Genomic DNA, 25,661 nt, shown 5'->3' on the forward strand with positions numbered 1-25,661 from the left:
AGATTTCTTCCAATATTTTCTTTTGTACATAGGCTGCAGCACTGAAGTAAAGGAAGACAAATGTTGGGAGAGAGTAGAAGTCTCCTCCAATTCTCAACAGGCCAACAAATTAGTGGATGGAAATGTCAAAACCTACTGGGAGTCAAATGGCACCACTGGCTCCCACTACATCAATGTTTACATGCATCATGGTGTCATAATCCAGTGAGTGTTTGCATGAACCAGGAAGAAGGCTTTAAAACAAGGAAATTTGGGGCAAAGAGTTTTTTTTTTGACCCTGAACTGTAACTTATGGGCATAATAATAAATCATTTCAATAATAATAATAATGATGATGATGATGATGATGATGATGATGAATAAATAATGTCCCTTAAAAGAGGAAAGAGTACACAAAAATAAGATATTGTTTTCTTACTGAAATATCTAATACGTCCTGGATAGACAAAAATATGATGGCTCAGATGCCAAATGGAATTATGATTTTCTTGTTCAGCCAGACCTGGGCAAATGGGTAGCTCACATAGAATAAGAAAGGTGTGTCTTTATATTGTGAGAAAGATGGGCTTTTTAGTTGGGGCTTGGTTCTTACTCTGAAACTATTATTCTTGGTTTGTACAGGCAGATGTCACTATTGGTGGCCAGCGAGGATTCGAGTTACATGCCAGCCCGGATTATAGTTATGGCAGGAGAGAGCACTTCCAGCATCAACACCAAGCTCAATATGGTCAGTCCTATGTACTTCCTCAATAACCTACACTTCAACAACCAGAGGGAAGAGCACAAAGCTCTTCAGCTCACCTTGAAAGGATTCCACTATGAGGAATACTTTTCAGGAGAAAGACTATAGTTTTGCATGACGTTTGCAGAAAGTCCCTGATTCAGTCACTCATTCATTACATTGATATCCCATATAGCTTGTATTATCATTATATCATTTTATATCCTGAGTCTCTGAGGGACAGCCAATCTCTTCATGACTTCTACCTACCTGGTAAGAGCTAGCAGAATTGGCTGCTATAGATACTTTCAACTAAACAATGTCATTTATTGGGACCCAGGGCATAAGCCATCTCTCTCATGGCATCTGTGCTCTGGAATGAGATCCTCTCAGAGATTCATGTGACTCCCATTCTCATGGTGTTCCAAAACGCTTTAAAACCCTGGTGGTTCTTCTGCGTCCTGAGTAGAACCAAAACTTTGTTAGATGAGCTTTCGGATTTAGAGTGTGTTGTCTGGATGGTTGATGTTTTTTGGAATACTTTATATAAAACATTTTGTATATTGTTGTTTGTCTTAAATTGTGAGCCACCAGAATTGTGTTCAGGCATCTAAATGTCCAAGATGGAAGGTATAACTCTGTAACAGTGTAAATTACTAGTAATGATTTGTCAGAAGTCAGCCATTAAAGATAATGCAGAGATCTGAAACTGTATCTTCCCAGTCATGGACTAACCTACCAGCCATTTAACAGGAACAAATAGCAGATGATGGAGGACCATTGCCTGGGTAGATAAAAGATTTGTAGTGTCTTTGTCTCACGACCACAGCTAGTACTTTTTAAAAAAATGCTAAAAATGACTGCCAGACTTGTGTAACCACTTATAACACTTACGCTGTCTTCATTTGTGATGCTGTGCTCCAGTATGATTCACTTAGGTTTGCCTTGGGTTTTTATATAACTCCAGATAGTATGGCAACCATGATTTATTCTTTATGCAATGTGTAAATTCATTCATTAAGGCCTGGTCAACAAACTATTATTAAAGTATCAACTCACCTGAAATACAAGTTTCCCAGAGGAAAGAGAAGCAAAGAGAACATATATACATATGTAAGTGAAGTGAGAATACATTTTCTTCTGGATATTCAAGTATAAAATGTTGATTTCTCTATCTCTGTATGTGGAGAACAGAAAAAGCTGTGAGAAAGGCTCCTGCTATTTTCTCCAGTTGGACTTCCATACCCCCACCCCCAAAGCTGGTTTGCATGGGGCAGCTTGTTTTTTCTCTTCTACAAGTTAGTAATTACTGTGAGTTATTCAATGTTGTTTATGGAAAAGAACCTTGGCTTTGGCAGTGAGGCTTAATGGCAAAAAAATAATAATGAATCTATTTAGTTGTTTTAAATACACCCTGAGAGATTAGCAGGATGTGTGAACAGAGTCCCTTTCGATCAGACATAGACTTACCTTGTCCCAAATGGCCAACTGGCTGCCAGGAGAAAGCCAACAAACAGGATGTGAAAGCCCAGCATCTTTCAGTTCATGTTTCCCAGCAACTGGTGAAAAAGCAAATTGCCACTGCCTTTGTTAATGGCAACTGTGGATAGCTTTATCCTCTGTAGATTTGCCTAATTCCTCTTCAAAATCATGTGCAGTAGCAATTTCTTATGTAAACCCTTCCTGTTATCTGTCCTGAATCATTTATAATGAAGATCCTGAATTTGAGTATACATAGTGTTTGTTGTCTCCATTTTTGTCCTTAACCTACTATTTTTTATAAGTTGTCCCCTTCCTTCCTAGTCCATTTATCATTTTAGTTAATTCTTTGTGTGTTACACTCTTCGGAGGGATACAATCAGACCAGTTTTTAAGGGTAGTTAGAGTGTGTATTTATGGTAAAGTAAAGGTAAAGGTTCCCCCGCACATGTGTGCTAGTCGTTTCCAACTCTAGGGGCCGGTGCTCATCTCCGTTTCAAAGCCGAAGAGCCAGCGCATGTCCGAGGACGTCTCCGTGGTCATGTGGCCGGCATGACTAGACGCCAAAGGCGCACGGAACGCTGTTACCTTCCCACCGTTGTTGTTGTTGTTAGTTGCGAAGTCGTGTCCGACCCATCGCGACCCTATGGACAATGTTCCTCCAGGCTTTCCTGTCCTCTACCATCTTCTGGAGTCCATTTAAGCTCACGCCTACTGCTACAGTGACTCCATCCAGCCACCTCATTCTCTGTCGTCCCCTTCTTCTATTGCCCTCAATCTTTCCCAGCATTAGGCTCTTCTCCAGTGAGTCCTTCCTCCTCATTAGGTGGCCAAAGTATTTCCCACCGTAGTGGTCCCTATTTTTCTACTTGCATTTTTTACGTGCTTTCGAACTGCTAGGTTGGCAGAAGCTGGGACGGGTAACAGGCGCTTACTCTGTTATGCGGCACTCGGGATTCGACCCACCAAACTGCCAACCTTCTGATCGACAAGCTCAGTGTCCTAACCCACTGAGCCACCGTGTCCCTGTATTTATATGGAGACATATATTGGCAGTCATAGTTTTAATTATTTCCAGCACAAAAGATTTGCTTTTATGTGTGCTGAATTGATGTTGGCATTAAACTGCTCACTCTATCTCATGATGCCATTTTTGGATATTAACCACTCAGATATCATTGGTAGTTATACAAGTCTAGAATGTTCAGCCATCATTCTACAGTTGTTCCCACCATGTAAGGGCTAAGATGAGAGAAAGCAAGAACCAGCTATTTCCAGGTACAGAGAATCAGTCTTTAAAACAGTTCGGCTGTCTCCAAAGTCCAGCTCTACCACAATCAAATATCCTTTAATTTCTGAGGGCAAGGAAAGCATCTACAGTTTAAACTCTGGAGCACAATCATATAGATAAGCTATGAAGATTCTCAGTCATCCAGGTCATCATTTTTCCCCTCAGAAAAATCAGTCCAGTTGCCTTTTCAAAATAAAAACCACGTTTGTATAGATAAACTCTGATTTCCTTGCACCACAGAAGGCAAATCATGTTGTATATAATGTTTATTCCAGTCTGTAGAATAGATTTTTCTTTAATCAAATCCAGTCAGAGAATCTTCTACCAAAATAAACCAACCATTGACTAAGAGTTGTGTTTGAAGAGCTGGGATTCACTGCTGTGTCCTAGTGTGAAGTCTGACACAAGGAATCACATTTACTATTTTAAAACCTGTACTCTAAGTTTGAAGAGACTGGAGTTTGGAATTCCGTTCCTTCCAATAAAATAATTTGTTGTCTTCAATAAACATGCCCACCTCACTGCTCATTTAACTTCATATGTAATTCATTTAAATACAATTTATATAGATGCTTTAAAATTCTATACAGAAAGCATTCTGCTTATTGATGATCAGTCAGCTTGCATTTCTATGGCCTTGATTTTTTATTTAACCAGCCTATTGGGGGTGTTCAGATACATTGGGACATGTTCAGAATGTTGTGTTTGTAGAAATGCACCTGATGCCATATCATTCTACAACCTCAGATTTTTGTGGTCTCTTCAAATTTCTGTCATAGAAACTGACTTTTTGTTTTTTACTCTGAAAGGCCTGTTTGTTAAGGGCTTTTGTGAATGGACATTTTGTTCATACCATTTCAGTCAGGAATTGGATTCATGTTCTTTTTTTTTCTACCTGAAGAATAGGAATTTTCACCATATCATCATCAAAGTTTCATTAACACAGTTGACATCCTTTTTTTTCTCCACAAAGGTAAATGTCCCACCTTTATCTACCAGAGTGATCCTATTGGAGAACATGACCCACTTCTGGCCTATCATACAGATCAAGATTAAGCGTTGCCAGCAGGTAGGCAGATGTGCTTTCCTTCTGTTCTTACAGGAAGAGCAACTCTCTAGTTGAGAAGGAAGCAGACATGATGCACGTGGAGTATGCCAGGTTGGAAGTCTGACTTAGAACAGTACCGTATGTTATCCACAGGGTGGCATTGATACGCGTGTGCGTGGCATCGAAGTAATGGGCCCCAAGCCCACTTTCTGGCCCATCTTCAGGGAGCAGCTGTGCCAGCGCACGCACCTCTTCTATGTTACCAAAGCACACACTTGGTGCCAAGAAATTTCAGCAGATCAGATACAGTTGCTGCAACTTTTTAACAGGTCAGGCCTTTCCTAATGGAAGTCTTTTGTCCTTTGGAGGTGGGGAGCTGGCCTGGGAGTCAGCAAAGACTGTCTCAGAGCACTTTCCTAGATCACAACTGCTTAGTGGGAGAGCATCACTATTCTCGGGATATCTTTTCCTCTCCTTATCCTGTTTATTAATATCCATCATATTGTCCAAACTCCTGTCCTCCCTATCATACCCATTTACTTGCTATACTGGATCTATATGTACTCATTCTTGTTTCCCCCCCCCCAAAATAAAAAGCTCAGTCTGCACCCCTTTCCGAATGCAGGTTGAACAGTGCCTTGTGCCATGAGGAACTATTTGCCACTCATTTCCTTCCTGATGATGAGGCTGCCCAGGTTCTAGGCAAGACCTGTTGGGAAGCTCTGATCACTCCCTTGGTGCAGAGAATCACTTCTCCAGGTATGGGCTCCTCTCCAATCACAAGTCTTGGCAGCCTTTGCTCTTCCTCTTTCTCGGCAATGTTGTGGATTGTTCTCTTTTTTTCTTTCTGGATTTCAAGGCCCCAATGGTACCAGCCCCATGTCTTGGCTCCTAAGCCAATACTTGGAAAACCTGGCGGCAGCCACAAGCCAGAATATTACCTTTAATTCCCGTGTTCGGCGTCTGAGCCATATGCTGGTACATAGGGATCCCAATGGCCCTGAGCCTGAAGAGCTGAAGTCTCCTCTTCAATGCAGTGAGTCCTCTTCCATGGGACAAATAAAAGTATAAAATGGGCAGATGATCCTCACAAAGCTAAGAGAGGGATAATAGTGATGGGAATTCCATGAATATGTTGTATGGTCATTAGAGAAGGACTGTGGTGGGATGGAGGAGTAGCAAGTCATTCTTGATCAGAGGAAAACTTTAAAGGACACAGAAAATTGGAGAGTGTTACTTGGCTGTCTATTGCTTCTCTATCCCAGAAGCCTTTCTAAATGCTGTATAAATTTCCCTTTGCAGATAGGAAGAATGCCAAGAATAAGGAGTTGAGATCAGGAACTCTAAAGGCCACAATGAAAAAATCCACCAGTTTGATAGGCATCACACAGTGCTGGAAAGATGTTGTGCAACAACAGGTAAGAGTAGCTGAAAGATGATGTTCAGCAATAAGAACAGAACAGAATAAGAGTTGGAAGGGACCTTGGAGGCCTTCTGGTCCAACCCCCTGCTCAGGCAGGAAGCCTTAAAGCATTTCAGACATATGGTTGTCCAATCTCTTCTTAAAAACTTTCAATGTTGGAGCATTCACAAGTTCTGGAGGCAGGTTGTTCCACTGATTAATTGATCTAACTGTCAGGAAATTTCTCCTTAATTCTAGGTTGCTTCTCTCCTTGATAAGTTTCCATCCATTGCTTCTTGTCCTACCTTCAGGTGTTTTGGAGAATAGCTTGACTCCCTCTTCTTTTGACATGTCACCCCTAGTCCTTCTTTTAATTAAACTAGACATACCCAATTCCTGCAACCATTCTTTATACATTTTAGTCTCCAGTCCCCTAATTATTTTTTTTTAAATTCCATTTATATCCCGCCCTTCTCCGAAGACTCAGGGCGGCTTACAAGCTTAGCAGTAGCCTTCATTCTATGTATATGCCTGCTTATTAGGGCTTTCACACACACCCCAAGCGGCATTATTACAAAGTCAGCTTATTGCCCCCAACAATCTGGGTCCTCATTTTACCTACCTCGGAAGGATGGAAGGCTGAGTCAACCTTGAGCCTGGTGGGACTCGAACCTGCACTAATTGCAGGCAGCTGGTGTTACTTAAGGAGGCATTAGCCCACTGCTCCACCAAGGCTGCTTTAATTATCTTTGCTGCTCTTCCCTGCACTCTTTCTAAAGTCTCAATATCTTTTTTAGATTGTGGCGACCAAAACTGAATGCAGTATTCCATGTGTGGTCTTATCAAGTGTGGTCTCATAGAGTGTGACTCTATGCATCAAGAAGGGTGATATGGTACAGGGCTTTTGCATCTACTGATGCAAACTGGGCTTTGCACTGACATTATCTATACAGTCAAGCAATTGATGTATATTTCATGTTTATTTATAGTGCATGTGTATGTGTGAGCTGTTGAAAGTGAAGGCGTTCTTAGGAGGACTTTACATCAGGATCCAGAGACTTCAAGAAAGGCCGGTTGGACACCAAAGTCTCTGTCTGCTATAGGCTCTGTTGTCCATTTTTATTGTGAAATGAAAACCCAGTGCATTACTTAGGTCTTTGGGGTTATGGAAAGATAGAAAATTAGACATGTTGGCAAAACATTCCAAAATATCAGTCAGCTGTAAAAAAAATCAGTCTTGCATGAAAAAAAAGATTTGGCACTGCAAAGGGTACTTTGAGTTTGGTCCCACTGAACTGGATAGAAAGGTTACGATTTTAAAATACTACATATGTTTCGGTTCCAGGTGAAACAGTTCTTGAAGTCGTCTTGGCAGGCCCCCGACTTTGTGGAGCGATACTGTAGCATCTACCAGCACCTCCGTACTGCCATGGAGGAGTTGTTTGGGCAGAAGATGTCCTTCTCGTTGGCCTTGAGCAATGGCTTTTCTGAAGGCTTGGTGCAGCTGCCTTTCTTGTCAGCTATCCGTGTGAGTAAGGGATGGATGGTTGGGAACTAAGATGTCTTCATAGAATGGAGGTAGGGAACCTGAGGCTCACGGCCAGATCTGTTCCCTGAAAAAAATTACAGGGTATATTTTGGATTTTAAATATACTGTCAAACCTTCTTGAACACCTATGTATCTCCGTCACCTTAAACACAACTGCTTACCTTTAAAATATACTGTGAGACAGGATGATTGACTGAAACAGAATTCTATTATAAGTTAAAACAGGAAAAATAATCCCTGAAATGTATAAAGTTTCTTTTGAATGTACCATGCTCATATATAACTAGTGTTCTTTTTTTAATAAGGAATATAAATTATTTACTGTAACTCTGAATCACGCATGAATAAGAAGTACCGGTAGTTGAGCTGCTCATTTAGGAAAGCAAGGGAGCTTCAGAAAACTTTCTATTTTACAGTCTTCCCAATCTCATAATGAATTAACTGTTCATAGCTCATGCTTGACAAACCTTTATGAATCGATAGCTTGAGATAACACCATTTTCTCTCAAATTCTTATCAGTTTAAGTTTTTTTCTGAGACAATTTTATATAGGGAAAATGACATCCCAATATCTGTTCACTGTCTTCCTTAACAACTTGCTGTGATTTTTCAGAACCTGCCTAAGAATCAAACTTTTTTTGTACTTTTAACAAACCACATTTTATAGGTCTTCCTTGCTTTGAGTTACATTGACATAAGATATCAGAGTATCCCAAATGTAGGGTACATTCTGTAAAATTAGCTGTCAGAGGCTGCTTTTAAGAACTGTGTGGCAAAATGCTTCTCCTTGATGTTTTTCTAGATTGGTTTGACTAATACTTGCATACAAATGTAATGATACAGGTGATGCTTTTCTTGTCATAATTAAGTTGTAACTTTTAATGTGACACAAAGGAAACTATGGTAGTTCTTGACTTATGACTGTTTATTTAATGATGGTACAAAGTTAGGTCTGCCTTGGGAAAAGTCACCTACAACTCATCTTTTGCACCAGCCCCGTGGTCACATGATCACAATTTGGGCACTTGGCAACTTCACATTTATGATAGTTTCAGCATCTTGCAGTCAAATGATCACAATTTGCTATCTTCCCAGTCTGCTTCCAATAGCAAAGTCAATTGGGCAAGCCAGAATTGCTTAACAACCGCACGATTCACTTAACAATCATATGATTTGCTTAATGACTGTGATAAAAATTGTTATAAAATTGGGTCATGTGTGACTTGTTTAACAACTACATCACATAGCGACCGACACCTGGCACTTCCTTTTCTATGACTTCAGGTGAGCGAGAAGTTTGCCCAGTACATTGACCTATGGATTCGAGACAGCTGGACAGACTCAACTAACATAGAGAAGGTGCAGCATCTGCAACAGAGCCTTGAGCCCATCAGTTTCCTGGCAGAATTGGAATTGGCCAACATTTTTGAACATTTCTATCGGTGAGGGAAAGGAAAGGAGAGTTTGCTGCACCTGCAAATAAAGTAGACTGATCTCATGTTGCAAGTTCTTGGGCAGTAGTGGTTAAGTACTTTAGTCGGCATGAAACCATCCTCAAAAATTCAAGTGTGGTGCTAGATTTTGTTCTGAGGGATAACGGGGCTGGAGGGGGTGGGTCAGTCTGATTCTTGCATAATTAGATAGGCCTATATCTCAAAGGGACGCGGTGGCTCAGTGGGTTAGGACGCTGAGCTTGTCAATCAGAAGGTCAGCAGTTTGGCGGGTCAAATCCCGAGTGCCACGTAACAGAGTGAGCACCTGTTACTCGTCCCAGCTTCTGCCAACCTAGCAGTTCGAAAGCACGTAAAAATGCAAGTAGAAAAATAGGGACCACTACGGTGGGAAGGTAACAGCATTCCGTGTGCCTTTGGCATCTAGTCATGCCGGCCACATGACCACGGAGACGTCCTCGGACAAGCGCTGGCTCTTCGGCTTTGAAACGGAGATGAGCACCGGCCCCTAGAGTTGGAAACGACTAGCACGCATGTGCGGGGGAACCTTTACTTTTTATATCTCAGAAGCGGGGTGTCAGTGGAGGTATGGGAATGAGTGTAGGCTGATGGGAGAGCTCTGTTTTTTTATTTCACCCAAATTTCCTCATCTGTTCAGATACTATCTAGGAGAACGTCTTCTGTCTCTGGGCAATACGTGGCTGGAGTCCGCTGTGGTAGAGCAAATTGGACTCTGCTTCCCCAGCCGCTACCCTCAGCAGATGCTGAAGAACTTGAGTGAGCTGGAGCAGCAGCAGCAGGACTTTCACCTTTTTCAGCTCCAGCAGCTTGACAAACATTTCCTGGAAGCTGATCAGCAAGGAAGACTGAAAGAAGAGGGAGAGGGAGAGGTGAGCTGGATAGGAATGCTTCTTCTAGGGCTAAAGCAGGGGTGTTAAACTGCCGGCCGGCAGGCCAGATGCGTCACACCAAAACCGTGCCCACCCCATTGCCAGCAACGGGGAAAAAGTCGCAATACGTCGCAACACGTCACGTGACGTCGCCAGTTTGACACCTGTGGGCTAAAGTCTCCAAAGTCAAGGTGTTTTTTCCCCCTCACATCTTTTTCCCCAGTTGTTAATTTCTAGAATATTCTGCTGTCCTTCAGAAGCCATAAACCTGATACTAGATATGTTTTGCTCCCAGATGATGCAGGAGACGTCATTCTTACAGGAAGAAGAGGCAGAGGTGAAGGTATTGCTATTGTCCCCCTTCTGCTGGACCATCCCTCCACTGTGCTACCTGAAAGACCCTATCAGGTTTTTCCCCTCGTCCCTCAGTCAGCACCTGAGCAAGTTTGCAGACTTCTGCATCCAGAGTGAGTATGGCACTGCCCTTAGTCCAAATTTTGTTGGGTCCCTTCTATTTCTTTCCGGCTTAATTGATAGCGAGCAAATCACTATCTTACCCAAAGATGATAGAGAAATGACAGAGTTGGGACAGATTTTTAGAGATCCCAGCAAACATCAGATTTGATTCTGTCTGGATCCAGGACCAGCATTATGATATCCAGTTAATATGAAGGGCAGGGAATGGCCTAGAATCTGCTGAATTCTGTACTCTCATCTCTCTTTTTGAAAAAGGTTCTTAATTAAAGAAAAATGGAAGTATAATAAGCCATGTGGTATAAGTCTGCTATTCTTAGAAGATCAAATGGAGGATGGCTGGCAATTTAGTGGTTTATTTTTCATGTTGTGAGAATGTTTGTAACATTCTGAATGTTCCAGTTGAGTCAAAAGGTTGGGGACTCCTGAACTAGTTCTTTGATTACCTGAAAGCTGCACATGTGGATGAAATTGCCCAGCCATTATGAAACTATTTAAATGTAATATTGAGATGAAAGATTACAACAGTTAGGCTTCTATTCTTGATGAGCCATTTCAGGATGCAGGAGATTGATACTGGCAATCTTGCTGGTGTTTCTTGATCACTGATCTTTCCATCTCTTGCAGGTCAGAGCTGCTTTGGGTTGGCGCATACAAAGCCACCACGCTTAGAATGGACTTGGTTGGGCCATGCAGAGCTGGATTACCAAGGCTGCATCCTGCAGGTGTCCACCCTGCAAATGTACATTCTTCTGTGTTTCAACAGTGCTCAGGTCCTAGCCAATGTTCCCTCTAATTTCTCATTTTGCGTGTGTGTGAAAAATGTTTTATGCAGCTTTTCCCAAACCTAGTAGAAATTTGTGCACCACAGTATGAGTATAGAAATAAATTGCAAATACATAAGCTAATTACTATCTTAGGTTGAAACCACCTGGGTGACCTTGGGCCAGTCTCTCAGCTGTAGGAAGAAGGCAATGGTAAACCAAATGTTGCCAAGAAAACTGCATGGACTAGTGCAAGCAATCACCAAGAGTTACACACACAAAGGTCGCAATTGTAAATTGATTCTGGATGTACTCCAATTTGAGGCAATTTCTGTATTACGCAGATAAATGTAATTTCTCCTTTTTATAAGTGAAGGAAATTCTGTCCCTAATGGTGAGAAGTAACTTGTATTCAGCCAGATGGTTTGCTTGATTCAGGCTTCTGTCTTATTTTATAGCTGCTCCCCAAATTAATTGAAAATGTTTATAGATTCACAAAACCAATTTTAATGAGAGCTTGTCTATTCTGAGACAGTTAAGAATCCTGAAATGTTCTACAATCGTAACAATCTCGGCATGATCTGCAGTTTGAGGTTTAAAAGTGTTAATCTGGATTGGATATTTTTTTTTAAAATCTTGGTAAGGTTGAATTGAGTCTGTGTGTGCTGTGTTGGGAATCCTTTTCCCAGGATCTTTTCCTCTTTACTGCACTAATCAGTCTTGGAAGTGGGAATTTCATTGCACTTACAATCTCTCTCAGAATGGGTTTAAAGACTGCATGTCACAGCATTCTCCTATCTCGTTCTGCATACTCAACTATTTTTTCCTTCTATTGGTTTCAGGAAGTTTCTGTGGAGACCCTATTAGAAGTCACAGGTCTCTCCCCTGTCCTCCTACGTCATGCACTGAAACCCTTGATAAAAGAGAATGGGATCCTCACCCAGAGACAGAGTAAGTGGGGAGGAATATTCTGCAAGAGAGTGAGGATTTTGTCCTTTTGGAAGATTAACTCTAGCAAGTTGGGTGGAACTCTTGACTTTGGGCTGCTCCCATGGAGCACTTGGTTTACCAGCTTCAGTTATGAAACAAGAGAGCTTTCTGGCTAGGTGTGACAGAGGCGGCTGAATTCAGAAAGGCCCACATTTCTGCCCTTCTAAGGCTGAGTCTTCTTTGCCAGGTATTTTAAGACTGAATGAGGAGGCACTGGGTCACGTGTCTGATCAGCGCCTGTGCCTCTTACCCAAACCGATGTACCTGAATGCGGAAGAAAAAATATGCCAGGCTTTGGAGAGAAAAAAGAACTTCATCTGCTGCCTCCTCAACCAGATCCTGAAGGAGGAGAAAGAGATACATATTGACAGCCTGGTGTTCAAGGTATGGATGGCAAGGATTCAGCTCAGCTGGTAACGAAACACTATAACCGGCAACTGAGATTGGAATTTGCATTGCTAACGTGATGTGGCTGTTAAGTGCCGTGTCACATGACATTGCTTAGTGATGGAAGTGCCGGCAGTTCTGGTGCCAATGTAACCCCAGACTCATGCCGGCTGTTAACCGAGGACCTCATGTGATCACAACATGGAAAGAGGCAGGAATCCCAGGCAAGAGGGTGACAGCTGCTGGCAGAAGAGTATGTGCTGTGGGCAGGTTGCTTCAGGTAGGGCCCTGAAGAGCCTGGGTGGTTGCTGTAGGAGGCCGGGCATGTGCCAAGGGTAGGTACTGTTCTGTTCCAGCCTACTACCGGCCCTGCAGAAAAGGCAGGGACAACCCCTGTACAAAAGGCAAAAGGCTGGAAGTAAGCCCGCCAAATTTATTTACACAAAACAGATCCAAAACAGAGCAAACTGAGCAAAACAAAATATGGACCACTAAAACAGGAGCTATTCAAACGGTTGCCTTCAGCAAACCAGCCCTCCCACACATTCCCCTTTTAAACAGTTCAAGGCGTGGCTTCTCTCTGCCTCCTTCCGAGGTGCCCCATTGCCTTCCTCTGTTTACTCCTGATTGACTGCCTCCTGCGTCGGGCGTCCTTGAACAGGGCCAGCTGTGGGTCATCTTCATCCACGCTGTCAGGCTCACACAGCTGGGTCTGCGTCGTAACCAGATGAGAGGGGCCTGGCTGAGAGGTCTGCGAAGCCTCAGAACTGTCCTCTGCAGGCTCTCCAAACCCCGCCTCCTCCTCCTCTGAATCGTCCGACCCAACTGCCGAACCCACAGGCTCACCCTGAATCACAACAGGTACTATGAATTGCTGGTGGGAAGGCAAAAGACTGGCGAGAGCAACTTGCAACCTCCTGCTAGCTTTCCCCTCAACTTTGCTTGTGGGAAGCCAGCAGGGAGAGTTGGAAATGGCGGATCACATGACCGTAGGTTGCTGCAACTGTTGTAATTGTGACCTGGTTGCCAAGCACCTACTGTAATTCACAATCACATGGCCAAGGGCACATTGCAATGGCTACAGTTTGTGATCAGTCCAACGTTGCCCCGGTTCATGCCCTGGAACCATCATAACTTTGAATGTCGCTAAACAAGTCGTCATAACCCAAGGATTACCTGTAATTCCATTCATTCTTTTTGCCTCTCCCAGGTAATTGAGGCCTGCCACAAACAGAGATGTGCCTCACCTTCAGACTTCTTGGGAAACGTCTGCAGCAGTGCTGATGTCCTGTCCTGTATATTGTATTTGTTAAATCAGGGTTCTGTCCAGCGCCAGGAAAACTTTCCACAACTTTTACAGTATGTATGTGTAGATATTCCAAGCCCAGTACTGCCAAAGAATCAGCCTCAAGTAGTATTTCAGACTGTGCAAATCAAAAAAGTGCCCAGTATGCCTTGTATGGAGAAGAAACAGACATTTTCTACATTTAGATAAAATTGGCTTTTGGTATGTGTGTGTAACAAGCTAGGAAGCTGTTTGTAAAAGCACTAGTTTCTGGTTAGTATGGCAATAGGGAGTTTCTTGTGGTTTTTTTTCCCTTTCTACTGGTTTTTCTACAAGTAGAACAGAATGCTCCAACATTACAAACTGGGAAGAACTGACCATGTGATGCACAGAGCAGTTTTCCAGTAATAGTTTTTTTCTTCTTCCTGAAAAGAATTGTTCTTCCACTGCCTAATCACAGTTGGGGGACGTGACCTGAGCCATAGTTCAACAGCTTTTTTCTGTATATCTTGAGCAAGGTGGCTCAATTCTAAAGCCAGACAGTTCAAACCATTCTGCACCCCCACCATGTACAACTGCTATTTCCAGACTATCGTGTTGCCACAGGATGTAATGAAACCCCATTTTGCTATATGATCCTCATATAATATCCTTATATTCATCTTCCGCTTGATGCATGCCTTTTGTCTTTAAGACAGTGGACTTTTTCTATTTATTTGCAGTTGTCTACCTTACAACAAGGAGTGTGTTGTTTTTGTAATTCATGTTCATTTATCTAGAAAAAACACTCTTCAGTCCTTGGTAAAGAATATGGTTTTAGCATTTCTGTTATCTCCTGGGTTTCTTATGTAGACCCTTGCATCCCTGCCTAATAATAGTTGATAAAGATTGGATGAAAGGAAGCTTTAGATCAAAGTAAAAAAATCAGGTACCTGTTGCTTTTACTTAACCTTGAAATTAAGAAAATTATTTCATTTTTTTATTTTTATTATTTTATTTGCGGCATAAAACTTCAGATGATTTCCCTACTTGCATTTTGCACATTATGAGCAAGTAGTTGCTTATTTCACTATGAGGACTAATTGGTTGGGAGCCCTTTATCTTTTTCTCCCGACAGCGGTAGATTGCTTGAGATGTAAAAATGAGAGATGGAAGTTTCTGCTCAACAGTATTTCTGATGCTGACATTTCCATGGTTTATGTTTTGAGCTACCTAGTAACCTAGTGCAGCTGCCTTCCACTTCAATTCCTTTCTATGTTATCTAAAATCTTGGAAGCGCATCAATTAACAAATTCCAAATAAAGACAAATTTGGCAATATACAAAATGTGGCTTTTTGAATTACAGCCAGTTGTCCATGATTTAACATAAGCTAGTGATTCTTGCTCACAAGCCCAACAGCTCACTTCCAACTTCAGTAAATTAAAAACAACAAATAGGATCTGCTTTGCTTTGTATGTTCCAAGGAGCCTTTTGCACATATTCCCATTTTCCACGATCACAGAATGGAAAGAGAATTCGTTAAATGGTAGAACTGTAAATATTTAACATTTGTGAAAAGTAACTTTCAGCTGCTCAGATATGATTAATTCTTGTGCAGCAACAGACCTTTTTCATTTCATGTGTTCCTACTCAGTTGTACTTTTCCTGACACACTTTTCCTTCCTTTGCAAAGATTTTTTAGCAATATGCAGTTCCACCACAGAAGTGATTGAATTGGAGAGTATGGTGATTTAGTGCAGACATGTCAAACACAAGGCCCGCGAAGTGGTTTCATGTGGCCCACGAAGCCATCCTGGAAACAGTGAGGGAATGGCCCCCACTGCCTTGGCCCTGGCCCAGAGACCCTCCTTCTGCCAGAGACCCTCAGATCTGTCCCACTCCTGCCCAGGCCCCCATAGGCACCCTTGATGTGAACGATGTAGAGCTGGCCACACCCACCCAGTAGGCCATACGCACTCTAGCCACACCTACCCAGTAGGCCACGCCCACCCAGGCCACACCCACCCAGCCCCCTGAGGGCAACCGCAATGCTGATGCGGCCCTCAATGAAATTGAGTTTGACACCCCTGATTTAGTGTAAGACTATATAAACCTCTGGTCTCAGTGACCAACCCAGATTGGATCCTGCAACAATATCCTGGGACACCTATATTTGCCTTCATTTGTAGTGCAAAATCCTCCAGAATTTGATTTTAAAAAATACTGTAAGCTTTCCTTCAAAACAGTTCCTACTTCCCTTGCCACACAAATTGTATTCTGTGCAAGGGGTGAAATTTAAATAGCAGATATGTGTTTTATTATCTTCTAATTTTTACATCAAAATTATAGTGTTTTTCTCCATGGAGAATTGCATTCATTTGGCAATAGAACTGAAACCTATGCAGGCAGGTACAATCAAAAGCAGATTGGAATATCCTGCTACGTCCTTCTTTATTCCCTTTCTCTCTCTCTTCCTCTCTTCCCTGCCCAGAGAGACAAGACTGCTATTCCCAACAGTTTGATAACAGTGCAATTATGAAAGGAAGCTAAGGACTGTATACATCCCCATAGCCACGAATTGTCCACCATTGATGCAATAATTTTGTTACACTTTTCACTATTGTGCAAAACTTAGATTATTATTATCCATGGAAGTTATGTGCTGCCTGACTCCCAATGAGGCCGGATGGTTTTATAGATCCACAACGGTATGTAAGTCTGAGTCCACTTCATAAAAAAGCTTTGCTTTAGCTCTTAAAGAGCCCATTCAAACATTGCTGTTGAATTGCAATTTTAAAGGTAGAGAATATTCATTAAAACATGAGAAGCAGCTACATTGATTGTATATAACAAGGGCAATTCTTATCCTGATCTTGCCAATATCTTGGCATATAGTTCAAGACTAAATGCCCTTAAAAAAGTATGTCATTCTGATTCATTAACAAGCAGACAAGGAGATATAATGGGGTCAATAAGCTTCTGTCAGAAGCTGCTAGAATAGCAGGCCATATTTTTGCTGTATTCCCAATGAGAAGGGATGCCTACATAAGCACAGTAGATGGATATAGAGTTGCTTAACTGTACACAAAATACCTAAAGCTGCCAGATGGTGGTGTTTTCTTTAGGTTGACCCCCCTCCTTCCCATTTCATGTCTGTTTCTTAAATTCTTCATACTTTTTAGACTGCATTTCAGGGTGGAAAGCCTCAAGTATTCAGGCAAATTCAAAACTAAAGACCCTTTAATTTGTGAAGTCATTTGGCTGATGCCTTGCACCCCTAAATCACAAAAAACAACAAGATGCAATTCCAAACAGAATAAAATCAAGCTGATGCTATCAGCCACAATGGTACCAGCATTAATTTATTAAAATTAATCCAGAAAGCAACCTTACATTAACAAAAATAGAATCTTGTAAAAAATGGGATTTACCCACCATCCCTGCTCTCCTAACCACGAGCAGCTGCATTCGCCAGGCAGGCGCAATACCACAGTTTAGGTCTCTTAAGTTCGGTAGGACACACTTTCAAGGCAGGGGACGTTGGTTTGGCAGTTCTAGTGACACAAGCTCCAGGAAGGCAGCGGTCCTGGCCTTTGGAGCCTGCATGATTTAGGGATAAGAGAATGAATGGGGACATTTGTGAATCCACCTAGGGAAGGAAAGGAGGCACTAGTAGCTGCCTTCTGACACTGTATTTGTTTGTTCAATCCCTCCTGATCAATTTAAGCAATTTTAAAGATCTATGACTATCCCCTCCCCCCCCAGGCGCATCATTGCACCTGAACTTGCCAGTGGATCTCATAGTCGCCAGTTTCAATCAGTCTGTCAGTGCCACAGATCTATTACAACACAGCAAAGGTGGAACTGGATACAACTTGTGGATGTAGTAACTACCCTGAGACCTGTCCAGGCAAAGTGCTGATCTGGGGAAAGGAGGAAGGGAGCACTCTTGCTGGCAATAAATGGAGTGTATTGATTCAGAAGCCGGTTTCATCACATGAGAGCACCTTTTTCTTCATCTGAGCAGAGGTGGGAGGGGCCCAGCTTGCCCCACCACTTCCATGAGCTTTAGATATTAGTACTTGACCTTACCTATACAGCAGGGCACAGCAGTGTGGTACAGGCAAAGGAAACAAATATGCAATATTTACGCATAGCTAAAATACTTCTGGGGAGAAAATGGCCTAATCCCATCCCTCAAGTTACATTTTCTTAGGCTGAAGGATTGCTTAAGCCTACCTGCCCCATTCCACCTTCCCCTCCCCAATACTGCTTAGGAAAGATTTCTCCCTCCCCCTCTATTTTATTGAGAGAGTGTTCATTCAGAATCTATTCTATGATTCTTCCCTTTGCTGGAAAAGAGTACTGCCTGCTGGTTTATGGCACAGCCTGGACCATTTTCTCTCCTTGCTGAAGTCCAGTTATGTGCCATCTCCTTCGGTTGTGCTCACAGCTCATGAATGGAGGAAACGGTTCCTCTAGCTGCTTCCTCAAGAAAAGTTTGAGCAAGGTAAGGATAACACAAAATGGCTCGTATACCTCTCAAGCAGCCTCTGGAGCAGATCCAGAAATCATGTTGGTCTCAGTTGTCATCCCCTTATACTTGTGTTAGATACTCTGCTCTACACAACTGTGTGAGAAGTCAAACGATACCAGCTCCACTCCAAATAAGAGGAGAGACAGGGGAAAGTGGCTTCATGTTAAAAAGAAACTACAAGATGCCAAGATGCAGGAGCCCTCGGTGAATTCTAAGAAAGGACTGCCAGGTGGCACTTGTGAGCAGAGGTCAACTGGTCCAGAATGTTCTGGGCAAGCCTGGCTAAGCAATTCTAGGAAAAGGGTGTTAACACACATTTTTTTCCCCATTAGAGATTTACAAGGTAGCAGCAAGTTAAAAGAGGACCTGCCTTCCCATTTATTGCCCAAGCCAGCTAGACAAGGCATGGAAAGGAACTCTGTCCCGTCTTCCTCAAGCAACTTGGGAAGCTATTCAACCCTGCTCAGCCTCTTTCATTCCCGATGTCACATGAACAGAGAAGACAGGCCTGGTATTCTAGTCTCAAGAGTCTGTGTTGAAAAGCCGTTTCTCCCTTGGTTTTGTTTTTGTGTGTGTGTGTGTGTGCATCTGCTTCCTTCCCTTTCCTACAACCCAAGTTCATGTTAAACTAAAAAACTCATGGGTGAGACATAAAGCAAATAGGGATGCTCCCTGCACAGAACAAATGGAGCAAGTAGAGCCCTTGCCAGAGTCGGCTCTGTGTGGGCAGTCAGTCTTCAGAAGCAAAGGAAGCGGATGGTCCTCCTCTGGTCTATCTGGCAGAGCCCGGATTCTTCTATCCTGCTTGTTTCATATCACACATTCTTTGAGTAGCCAAAGATACCAATCGGAAAATGTTTGACGTGTGTTGGCCACTGTGCAGCCAGCTGGAAAAACTTCACATCATTCCACTCCACACCATCGATACAAACTGTAAGAAAGATGACAGAACATTACCATTCTAGGAACGGTAAAGGCAGGATAAATATCTAGATCAAGCTCTGGGGCATGTGTGAAGGGAGAAAAGAGCCATATTATATAAACAAACTGCATGATTGTGCTGGTGAAGAAATTTAACCCTAGCTTTTTTTGTGAAGTATGTTCCTCAAACTGATATCCCTTCAGATACATGGAGACTGGAACACATTTGGAGGTCACCAGATTGAGGAAAGCAAGTGTAGACTTGGCAGATCCATATGAAGACTGTACTCTGTCCTTATCAAGCAGGAGGAGAACTCTGCCATGATAGGTCCCAACCTGGAAACCTTTGAGCTAATCCACTTACCACGCAACATGGTGTTTTGATGCTTGGCTGTGCAGATCAGGCGGGTAATCCCTTCGATCACTTGACTCTTGGGTTCCAAATCCTTCTCCTTAGGTTTCTTACTCAGGAACATCACTGCCAAGAAAAGATCACGGCTCAACAGAGCTAAATCCAAACTACAGTTATGGGCAAAGTAGCGAATTCCAGATTCCACGTCAAACCACGAGGAGTTTTTATTAATTATGTTAACATTATACCGTAGGCCACTCAGGATGACTACAGGCAAACCAAGTGAGACAACCTGAATAAAAAAACTCCTTAGATGATGGGTTACCTTTTTTGTTTTTCTCCTTGGTGACCACAGTCATGGCCATGGTGTTAGGTGGGGTGAGCTCTCCTGGACTAGGGATGCGGCTGACCTGCAGAGAGCGGAAGTTGCTTTTCAGGGTGTTCTTGATGCCTATTTCCCGCTTCTCGGCCTCTTTTCTCTTCTCTGGCCCCTGAGCTGTCCAGTAGTCTACCTGCAGTCCCATCACCTCCACACCTGGGCTCAAATTCCTGAAAGAAGAGAAAAAGAAAAACCATCTGAATTAAGTTATGCCCTCAGCAGTAGATGGCATTGTACCACTCCAGACTATAAGAGAAGAAGAGATCAACATGCTGTTACTTAGCTGAATTCTGGTGTGCTGTTAATGTTTGCTTTTGCTTTTTACTGGACAGCATTTTTCCTCTGAGTAAAAATTCTGCTATTCATGTACCTTTATAAATATAATGACTTGCCCTCTTATTTATCAAGTTGTTTTATAGCTCAAGGTCACTGTAACCAGTGTTTGATATTATCTCATTCCTTTAATGGTCTCCAGCCATTCAATAGTTGAATTTTCTTGATAGATTTTCTTTTCTCATAGAACCACACATTCCCTGTGCCAATATGGTTATGATCCTCAAACAAAGAATTCTGGCAATACCTCCAGCATTTCTACAGTAAAAATAAACTGAATGAATAAATACAGGTAGTCCTCAAGTTAATGAATGTAGTGGAGCCTGCCAATTATATTCATAACTTGAGGATTCGTAGGAGTGAATTGCATAACTTGACCGTGATCACTCCCTCCTTTCGCCCATGCATTTGCTAATCGGATGCACGGGTTGTTAAGTGCACATGAGGTATTTCAGGATGGGGAAGGCCATGGGGGCCTAGTGATGGAACAGGCCACCTGCTTCAGACCACCCAAGGCCTTCCCTGATTCAAGCACTTTGCTGACAAAAACGGAGGGCCAGAGAGGCGTGCACATCCCTCTGGGCCTCCGTTCTCATGGGCAAAGGCCTCCTCAAGCACTTTGCTGGCAAAAACAGAGGCCCGGAGAGGTGCCTGCATCCCCCCGGGCCTCCTTTTTCATTGGCAAAAGACTCCTCAAGCACTTTGCCAATGAAAATGAAGCCCCGGAAGGGAGTGTGCATCCCTCCGGACCTCCATTCTCATCAGCAAAAGCCTTTGCTGACAAAAACATCCCTCTGGGCCTCCTTTCTCATCGGCAAAGGTCTTCTCAAGCATTTTGTCAATGAAAATGGAACCCCAGAGGGGAGCATGCATTCCTCCAGGCCTCCGTTCTCATCGGCAGAGGCCTTTGCTGACAAGAAACGAGGCCCGGAGGGATGCACGCGGCCATCCCGGCCTCCACTCCTGTCAGCAAATGCTTGAGAAGGCCTTTGCTGACAAGAAAGGAGGCCCGGAGGGAACCATGTTCCCCTCCCAGCCTCCGTTCTCGGTGGCAAAGGGTTTTTGTAAATACGGCAAAAGGCTTTGCAAATGGAAGGAAGGCTTTGGTGTTTCAGGCCTTCCCTCCATTTGCAAAGCAGATCTCATCCAGGTCTCCATTTGCAGAGAACAGAGGCCTAAAGTACTGAGAGATCAGGCGAGATCCGTGGCGCAAAATCTCACACTACTGATCTTGTGGTACTTTAGGCCTCCATTCTCTGCAAACGCACCAATGGCCTGAAGCACTGAACAGACCAAGAAATGGAAGGCTCCCTGGATCTTCGCAAGGTGGGTAGCCAGAGGCCTAGTGCCTGTAGAGACCTGGGGGAGGGGAATAGGCAGGGCGAATGTTGCAGAGCCTCTGTGGTCATTCATAAGTGTGAACAACTGCCGTGGTGCTGCAACATTCGTAATTTTGGGACTGTGTCATAAGTACTTTGGGGGGGAGAGTTAGGTCATAACTTTTAACAGTAAGTGAACTGTCATAACTCGGGGATTACCTTTACATATTTTTGCTCATTTGTTTCTGTCATGTCTCCTTGAAATCATTCAATCTTCTTGGCAGAACTGAATTAACCCAGGAGGGCAAAACGTGGGCTGATATACTTTGGCAATCTCTTGAGCTTCCTTAAGAGTGGTGGAGTTGAAGTTGCTCTTCTCCTCTGTATTTATTTTATTTTTTCCATTTTTTCTGGGGGAGGGGTGCTCCCCCCCAAAATTAAGGAGAGAAATGGTGCTTTAGGCATTGTAAAGGCTAACATCTCTTTATGCCCTCACCAAAATTGGATTCTGGTCCAAAATCAGTTTCTGATTCCGGTTTTGGAGTGTCAACCCTGTAAAGCTGCACAAGTCCTGGTGCCGCCTGCTAGCCAAAGAAATTACGCTAACCTAAAAATGCTAAACTAGAGGACTCTACCCAGTGAATAGCATCACAAAACGCCCATAAGTAAATTGAAAGGTGCTTACCCAGTTCCTGAGAGCCCACTGCTGACGGAGGGAGAGGGCGGAGGGGTTCCTACAGCTTCCTTGGTGTAAGGGATCCCTCCGCCAGATGGAGATGATGAGCTCAGCAGTGAGGTGGAGCAGATGGTAGCATCATCGGAGTCAACTAGGAAAAATTGTGGGAAAGCACCTGATTATATATCTTGTTTTGCCCAGAGCACTTGGGAGGAAAACCTGGCTGTCTGGAATGAGGAGCAAAGGAGATTTATATGTGCTATCAGAGCTAGGTTGTTTCCATATGCATTGCCCTACCAAACCTACCAAGGTAGCTGCTATGGAAGGAACATGGAAAGGATAGAGGCACCAGCTGGATTTGCACACAAGCTACATCACAATGTGATTTCAGCTTAGTCCATTGTGTCAACCCAGCCACTGTGGTTTGAAAAACAGTTTTACAACAGTATGTGGTATGTTCCCAGACAATTCAGCAAAAATAAATAAATAAATAAAACACCACGGCATGCTGTTGGCATGTGTTTGCTTTTCCCCACATCTGGAACCAAAACAGCATTGCATCTTGAGATTCCTGATGCTCTCCTGCCTAGCTAGATTGAAGGGAAAATCCAAGATAAGCCTCTTCTGTGGTTTTAGGATATGGGATTTCAATGAATCTCTTCCTGGTTGGGAAAAAAAACAACCCGAAGTTCTTCCACTTTCTGTGCTTCGTTTTTCAGACTTTTTCTATTTGGTCTATTTAGATATGAACTAGTGAATATGCGATTATTATTAGACATGAGTAATGTACATGATTTATTTTATGCTTAATTAAACTTGGTATTTTCCGAATGAACTGTAATTGAATTCATGTAATTGGACACATTTGATATAGTGACATTTATATTTGAACAATCTCTTGGTAAAAAATGTGGTGCACAAATAAATTGGCTGCGCCTCTGCCCTAGAGGCACAAGAACTACCGTTATTATTTGATTCCTATTCCTTTATCAGAAAGAAGGGAGGGAGAATGCAGGGAGAGATATTTAATTTTACTCAGTAATAATACACACTTTTGCCCTTTTGAGTTTTCTCAAAGACAAATGCCAAAACAGCACTTTTTCTCTAATAGTATAGCACCTCTTCTCTTGATCGACATTTTACACAGAACAAACTCTTTTAAAACAACAGAAGCACTGTCATCTCTCTGTAGTGGCAATGTGGAATACCACACTATTTTGAGGAGTTGAGTGACATATTTTGATTTCTCCTTCATATTAAGAAAAGTTGAAAAGTTTACAGCTCATGCTGAGCTAACCTATTTGTGTTACATTCCTGCCGAATAAAGGAGGGGAGAGGAGGGGTCTTCACATAGCTGCAAAGCTTTTCTTATCTGGGAAAGTTTCAGACTTTCACTGCCCACTCCAGAGTCATGTGCCATCCGTTCAAAATTAGATCTTGCGGTGTCATGACCTTAAAGCAGAGCCATGAAGTTATGGCGCCAAATTTTAATGAAAACCTAATACTGGCCTTTAAGCTGGAAGCTTCTGCACAGAGCCTAGCACTGGGTCCTGGGGAAATTGAGCAGACCTTGGGAGATGTCTGCTGTCATTAAGGGAACTCCTGATAGCTTGTAAGACATTTGGGTATCATCTTGTTGGTATATGGTATATGCTTTTTATGTTATGCTTTTACATTTGTTTGCTTAAGTTAATAATAAGGCTTAATTTTATTCATTGGTATGCTTCTTGTCTCTAGACCCAAAAGAACCAATTGCCTGGTCAACCCTGACACTTGGCAAAACAAGCGCTTCATTTCAAAGGACCTCAGAGAGGTATACAAAATAATAAAACAATTTTCAGTAAAAACAATCTGATAAAACAATTGACAGCAAAACCAAAAATAAGGCAGAGGAACACCAACCTATTCTCTACATGTTTCTCCCCCAATCTCCTTGTCTCTCCTCAATGGTATATGATGGGTTTAGAAATGAAAGAGAGATGTAATCACATTCACCTGAACGTGACTGCAGCTTTCAGCAGATCCAAAAACCAAATGAAACAATGGATGTAGCCATAACAACTCCTCTCCAGACTCCCCAGCTAAATGGATGGTGGTTGAGGAGTGAGAATGACAGAATGTGAGGACAGAGGGGAAAAGGTCCTAACTCTCTTCAATTTGAAACCGTAATGGCATCAGAAAAAGATTGAAAAGGACAAGTGGGTTTAAAGAGGACCTTCCCAAATTTCAGTGCAGTCAAATGAGAGAACTGCCCTGATTCTGTTGAAGTATGACCAGGCATTGATTCATTTTGCCTCTCCTGTTTTTGTCGTTCTCAAAAGCCTGGGCCTCAGTGATGTGCAAAACCAGGAGAGGTTATAAATGAGGCAGGTTGCCATAGCATCTCTGCCCCATAATTACCCCAAATTTGCCCTGGTCTGCAGGATACAAGGCAGGAATGAAAACAGAGCATGACTGCCGCCTGAAGGACCCAATTCTTATCGCCACCTGTGCCCATCTCTCACCTGAAGTGCTGAAGGACTGCTCCACAAGTCCCACTTTCACCACCTGTGTGGGAGGAAAAAATGCTCAAAATCAAGAAATTGTAACAGGCAATATTCTACCACCCTGACAGACCTGGCGCACTGGGGGGGCGGGGGGGCGGGAAGGAGGTCCGCAGTGTGGAGTTCAAAAAGTCACAGAAGCTGCCTGATTTTTATGTGCATCATGGGTGGAGATTTCATTGCACCACCATGACTGCCATCTTGACTTTTTGGGCACACACTGCAAATATCCCGGATGGGCCCGCCCAGAGCTTCACACCAAAAAACCAACTTGCAACAAGACCCCTTCATGCAATGCATACACATTCAATTTCTTCTGTAGGCGTCTCAAGAAGCAAAGAAAATGGCTGGGGAATTCTGGAAGTTGAAGTCCACACATTTTAAAGTTCACAAGGGTTGGAAAACTCTGCTCTAGCAATTAATTACTGGTTGATATACTCCAACGCACTTACCCCAACAAACGGCACAAATTTCTGACAGGAATCCTCATCTGGGCTGTAAAAATGGAACAGACGTAATTACAATGGCAAGTCCCTGCAGAGTCCTCCACCTGCAAAGGCCACCTGTGAAGTGGAGCTCACCCAAAGCTTTGCCTCCCATCATCCTTTGCTGGTCACGTTAGCAACCACTGTCAAATAGCTCTGCCCCCTCCCCTTGCAGTGCCGTTGGACACAAGCAGAAAGGGCAGCTTTGGGAGAAATGGACAGATTCCAGGATTTGGCCAGGCAACCCCAGCAAAAGCCTGATGTAATAAACAAGCAGCTATCGCAGAGGCAAGCAATGGTGTCTCTTTCTCGGGAAGGTGGAAGGAAGCGGGACGGTTCCCTCACTTTCACACAGCATAGCAAACTTCCCCCCGCGCAACCCCAATGCTGAGCACAGGATCACA

At 43.0% G+C, this 25,661-nt stretch overlaps 2 protein-coding genes across 4 annotated transcripts in view; one reads left to right on the forward strand and one right to left on the reverse strand.

The window, feature by feature from the left end:
- The window catches only part of CUL7 (cullin 7), a 49,112-nt gene that overhangs the window by 21,423 nt on the left and 2,028 nt on the right, over nt 1-25,661 (forward strand). The window contains exons 12-27 of one of the 2 annotated variants that reach the window (XM_081322448.1): nt 3-204; nt 622-727; nt 4,465-4,560; nt 4,693-4,868; nt 5,165-5,298; nt 5,399-5,575; nt 5,842-5,957; nt 7,287-7,469; nt 8,775-8,932; nt 9,600-9,831; nt 10,127-10,298; nt 10,933-11,078; nt 11,912-12,020; nt 12,247-12,443; nt 13,657-13,805; nt 23,967-24,042. In XM_081322448.1, coding sequence (XP_081178574.1) covers nt 3-204; nt 622-727; nt 4,465-4,560; nt 4,693-4,868; nt 5,165-5,298; nt 5,399-5,575; nt 5,842-5,957; nt 7,287-7,469; nt 8,775-8,932; nt 9,600-9,831; nt 10,127-10,298; nt 10,933-11,078; nt 11,912-12,020; nt 12,247-12,443; nt 13,657-13,805; nt 23,967-24,042 — 2,429 coding nt within the window. Of the gene's footprint in view, nt 1-2; nt 205-621; nt 728-4,464; nt 4,561-4,692; nt 4,869-5,164; nt 5,299-5,398; nt 5,576-5,841; nt 5,958-7,286; nt 7,470-8,774; nt 8,933-9,599; nt 9,832-10,126; nt 10,299-10,932; nt 11,079-11,911; nt 12,021-12,246; nt 12,444-13,656; nt 14,398-23,966; nt 24,043-25,661 lie in introns of those variants that run through there. The other variant, XM_081322447.1, reaches the window with a different exon arrangement.
- The window catches only part of LOC308664917 (phosphofurin acidic cluster sorting protein 2-like), a 157,766-nt gene continuing 149,128 nt past the window's right edge, over nt 17,024-25,661 (reverse strand). The window contains exons 19-25 of one of the 2 annotated variants that reach the window (XM_081322467.1): nt 25,225-25,267; nt 24,734-24,776; nt 22,239-22,380; nt 20,035-20,071; nt 19,848-19,932; nt 19,535-19,648; nt 17,024-19,180 (exon numbers count right to left, since the gene is read on the reverse strand). In XM_081322467.1, coding sequence (XP_081178593.1) covers nt 19,065-19,180; nt 19,535-19,648; nt 19,848-19,932; nt 20,035-20,071; nt 22,239-22,380; nt 24,734-24,776; nt 25,225-25,267 — 580 coding nt within the window. In that variant the 3' untranslated portion in view covers nt 17,024-19,064. Of the gene's footprint in view, nt 19,181-19,534; nt 19,649-19,847; nt 20,072-22,238; nt 22,381-24,733; nt 24,777-25,224; nt 25,268-25,661 lie in introns of both variants that reach the window. The other variant, XM_081322466.1, reaches the window with a different exon arrangement.

This window comes from Vipera berus (assembly GCF_964194415.1).
Source record: "Vipera berus genome assembly, chromosome: 1".
NCBI classification, from domain to species: domain Eukaryota; kingdom Metazoa; phylum Chordata; class Lepidosauria; order Squamata; family Viperidae; genus Vipera; species Vipera berus.